This window comes from Hakea prostrata, chromosome 10 (assembly GCF_041222555.1).
Source record: "Hakea prostrata isolate BN-2017 chromosome 10, UWA_Hpros_2, whole genome shotgun sequence".
Taxonomy (NCBI): Eukaryota; Viridiplantae; Streptophyta; class Magnoliopsida; order Proteales; family Proteaceae; genus Hakea; species Hakea prostrata.
This window is the reverse complement of record NC_142609.1, coordinates 5,304,202-5,308,750: the sequence shown is the minus strand read 5'-3', so window position 1 is coordinate 5,308,750 and position 4,549 is coordinate 5,304,202. Positions and strand designations below refer to the sequence as shown.

The 4,549-nt window shown below is 35.4% G+C and overlaps 1 protein-coding gene across 2 annotated transcripts; it reads left to right on the top strand.

Moving 5' to 3' along the window:
* Positions 1–410: 410 nt before the first annotated feature.
* LOC149001659 (LOB domain-containing protein 12-like) lies at positions 411–4,309 on the top strand. 2 transcript variants are annotated; one of them, XR_016170306.1, is made up of 3 exons: positions 411–624; positions 704–826; positions 3,773–3,857. XR_016170306.1 is itself a non-coding variant. In XM_089137754.1 (2 exons), exons 1-2 carry the CDS (start codon positions 3,162–3,164, stop codon positions 4,109–4,111), a joined length of 612 nt encoding a protein of 203 aa, XP_088993880.1. In that variant the 3' UTR covers positions 4,112–4,309. The 2 variants fall into 2 exon arrangements, 1 of the variants encoding a protein (XP_088993880.1); XM_089137754.1 differs by lacking the exons at positions 411–624; positions 704–826 and adding an exon at positions 3,162–3,434 and having other exon boundaries at positions 3,773–4,309.
* The last annotated feature ends 240 nt before the right edge of the window (positions 4,310–4,549 follow it).

Here is a 4,549-nt window from a genome sequence, read left to right as displayed (position 1 = left end):
GTACCTTTGTAGAATATTTTATATTATCTCCAATACATTTTTAAGTTTTACATTTACCTTACATAGATACTCGCACCGATGCATTGAAATTTTGCATTAAAGTGGAAATTGAAACTGAAGACATTTATAAATGTCTTTTCAAACTGCAGACATTTCAAATGTTTTTGAATTAAGCTTCTCAAGACAGCAAAATCTCGCCTAAAAATTGGCAAGATTTCACTATATCGGCTGGTTCACTATGAACGAAACTTAGTTCTTTGAAAAGAACAAATCACATAGTGTGAGTTCACTTGTAAAAACTATTTTTTATTTTTACATTTAAAGATTTAAAGTTTCTTAATTTACAAAGTCAACCTCAAATAATCAGAATCGATTTCCATAGACTCATATCCCCTTCGGACAGAGCATAAAGGAGACCCGATATCAAAGCTAAAGCCTCTCCTTCCAAAGTTGTTCATCAAGGATCTCCTTCGACAGTACAGACGCTTAAGAAGGACGCTGACACAGCTCTGATTAGGGATTGCTCCGCACGGGTGTGGAACGAGTCGCTTATTTTTTCAGTGACTTCCCAGTTCAAGGAAAAGATCAGGAAATTGAGTTTCATTGTGCCCAAGAACTCCACAGGTATAACAGAACAGAGACAATTTTTCCATCGTAACTTGAATCTCAATCTGACAAAATGACCTTCATCTTGTAATTTCAGGTGTTTCCTTTGATCGATTGTAATTGGCCAACTGGAGTACTAGACTCGTTCACCCAATTGAAACACCTTGATTGTCAATCACCATCTACAAATAGTCGATTGCCTTGCAAGAACTCCAAGAAGGTTAGCATGGATTCCCCTAATAAAGCTCCCACTTTGCACCAAGATCTACATCTGCTAGCTTATATAGACTTTCTTTTCAGAAAATCGATTGACTCACCGGAGACTAGGGTTGCTAGGGTTTTTCAGATCCAGAAAATTTGGTTTCTTAGTTTACTAAGTTTTTTGGGTTTGATTCCGTAAATTTTGCTGCTATTGGGTTGTCTTTTGTAAATTAAAAATCTTTAAAAGCTTGAATATAAAAATAAAAAGATTAAAATTGTAATTAAAATTTATTTTTTTAATATAAACCGTTAGATAGAAATAGTATACTCGGTTCAATCTTGACCATGCACCATAAGGGTATTTTGGTCATCAAAATATGATTTGTCCTTAATTAGTCGTTTTTAGAAACTTTAGGGGAGCCATATGCAAAAGGGAACTTTTTTTTGGGACCAAAAGTGACATGGACCAAACCCTGGGGGTCTGAATGAAAATTACCCTATAATATATTACGTGTGGCTTCTAATCAGATTAATACCGTTAGTTGCGAGTAAGTATATTCAAATTTCAAAAGTTGAGGACCAAAATGCACCTGAGATTATTAAATATATTATATTATTAAATATATTTTTTTTAACCGTATAGTAATGCTTAATGACACCAACGGGGGTTGGTCCAAGTGGTAAGCAGCTTGGTTTGCTTAAGCAAGGTTTCGATATCGAATCCTTGTAGATGCAAAAAATCCCCGTTGGGAGACTCACCGACCACATCCCAATTGAATGTACCAAGTTTGTTTAAATTAAGTAAATATTTATCCAATCTAGAGGTATGTCTTTGCATATCAAGTTAAATTAAATATATGTGGAATGACTTTTCATTTTTGCTTTGCATATCAAGTTAAATTAAATATATGTGGAATGACTTTTCATTTTTTAATGGAAATTGATCAATAATAATTTTGCTTTCCATAGAATTTTAGCTCTTGTTGCAAGATGCTCATTATTTTTATTTTTTATTTTTCTTGCATATCATAAATTATTAGTCCAAACTGTTAGTCAACCTGAGTATAGACCATTAGCCTAAACCATTAGTTAACCCGAACCCAAACTACACCAAACAGAAACTGGCCCGAAACCGTTATTTTGTTAATGGGTTGTATTTGGGCTGGGTGTATTTGAGTCCGAAAACTGTTAAGCCCAACCCGAAACTGCTCCAAACAGCACCGTTGACATCCCTAATAAATTGTAATAAATCAAGAATGTATAGTTGTAAATTATATATATAAAAAAACACTTTTAAAATATATATAATTCATTTGAACCATTAGATTAAATCGTGACAAGTGTCGGTGAAACTGTGCCTACATGACAGTATACGTACAGACGCAAATAAAAATCCATAAAACTTATTTATAAACGTTAAAAAGCACGAACAAATTCGTAGAAAGGAAACTATACACCTTCACAACAAATAAGTGCATGCTAGTTGATTTGAAAGTGAACTCGATAAAGTTGGGAGGAATTTATCTCCTTTTCCTTTTATTTCCTTTCGTTTTCTTTACTTCTCTTGCAACCAAACAAACCCCATACTAATGCTCAAGGTTTAAAGTATTCCACGATACCATACGATACTAGCCAATACGTATCCATATTTGACCCAACCGATACGATACATCTCGATACGTCTCTTTATTAAATTACATTAAAATACCTTAACAAGAGCGATACAATACTCGATATAGGATGATACGTATCTTAAAATCACATGACCGATACGATACTGATACGGATACTTTAAACCTTGCTAATTATATCAAAATGATAACTAGAATTTTCATTTTAGTTTTAATGTTAATATTAATATTGATATTATAATCAAATTAAAAATATTAAAAGAGAAATAGTTCACTGACACTTGAAATATTTAACACTAACAGATAATTACATGTGTTAAATTCGAATTTGAGAGGAAAGCTGAGGTAGTAAGAAGTAAGAACCTTATCCCAGAGTTCCGAAAATAGAAAGAAAACTGTTGACCGAAAAAACAGAAAATAGAAAGAAAACGCTTTACCCGTTTTAGTAAGTTTAAGTCTTGTCAAGGTCCTCAAGCTATCATGGGAATTCTGAAACTTTGAATTGGAATACCCAACGTGAAGTCAACTTACACATGGTTTTGGTGTGATAAATTTATCTCAATTTGTTGGATTTTGATCCATCATGTCCCACCGTGACTACTTAAGCTACTGAATCTTCTTGATCTCCATTGCCCACACTCTCTCTTCATTTGTTTTGTTAATCTGTTTCTTAGTATTCTCCCAGATATGCACTCAAAGGAAGCTTTAACTGCTGCTGCTACTATGACTTCATCATCTCCTTCATTTCCGCTTCCAAGTGATTCCTCTACCACTCTGTTTGCTCCTCAACCTTTTTCAGATGCTCCTCCTCCTCCTCCTGATCAGTCTGACCTTCATCACCCAACTGTCAGCAGACCTTGCGGTGCTTGTAAGAGTCTTCGGCGACGATGTGTCCCTGGATGTGTTCTGGCACCACACTTCCCTCCTGATCAGCCCATCAAGTTCTTGGTTGTTCACAGAATATTTGGAGCCAGTAATATTGTCAAATTTTTGCAGGTACTACTTAGTATAAATAATCTGAGAGAGGTGTGAGAACAACTGGGTTGTAGGAACCCAAAAAGATGTGAAAAAATCTAGCTCTGGTACCATGAGCAAACAACAGTTTTAGTGTGATTGTTGTGCTTACCTAATAGGTAAGACTTCTATTGATATTTAAAGATGAATCTCAACCTACATGTGACAGACTCTTTATTGAGATAACTTGGGTAATTCAAAACAGTTTGAATTTTTGAATTTTAAATTTGAAAGAGTCCTTGTGAGTTGGGTCCTTGACTTGGCTATCATTTATGAATGCATCAATGTAACAATTGGAAGTCCTTTTGTTATAAATGCAGGAACTACCAGAAAGCCAAAGAGCTGATGCAGTGGATTGCTTGGTTTATGAAGCAGGAGCAAGAATTAAAGATCCAGTTCATGGATGTGCAGGTGAGGTTTGCAGCTTGCAGAACCTTGTGAGACAGCTTCAGATGCAGTTGGCTAATGCAGAAGCTCAACTTCTTCTCAATACGCCTCCATATCAACTACTAAACTTCTCATGCGATCACAACTCATTGATGGGAATGGAGATGGAAACTGAATCTCAACAACCAACACTGCTGCAACAACCCCTACTACTGGATGAGGATTTCATGTTAGATGATGCCCCAAACAGCTTTCAGATTTATGACTACTAGCTACTTCTCATCAGATTACTGTTGGGTTTAGTGATGAAAATCACTTTATCTTTGTTTGAGTTCAAATTTGAATTTGGTGGGTTAGTGTTAAACATGGGTTAGGTGTTTGGTATCATTAAAAGGGTCTTGGGAGAGGTAAATGGGGTGAGAAAAATAGAGTTTTTAGGGAGTTCTAAAGTGGGTCTTGAGCAAAAACGGGATTGCACTTTTGTAGTCTTCTTCTTGTGGTTTTGCAAGAAAAAAGTTTCTTCTCTATTGGAACTCTAGTGAAGCTTGAGCTTGGATTGAAGGGTTTTCTTCAAGAGCTTGAGGTGGAATGGTTTTTTCAAGGAGGTTTGAGAGGTGGTGTAACTAGTTGAGGTAGCATTGTATCACACTCAAATTTTGTACTATTTTGAAGATTAAAATAGTGAAATCCCTCCCCGTGGATGTAGTTAA

Coding starts and splice junctions, on each gene's coding strand:
- LOC149001659 (XM_089137754.1), top strand. CDS start 3,162: ATGACTTCATCATCTCCTTCATTTCCGCTTCCAAGTGATTCCTCTACC. Junction 3,435..3,772: donor ATATTGTCAAATTTTTGCAG/GTACTACTTAGT, acceptor TTATAAATGCAG/GAACTACCAGAAAGCCAAAG.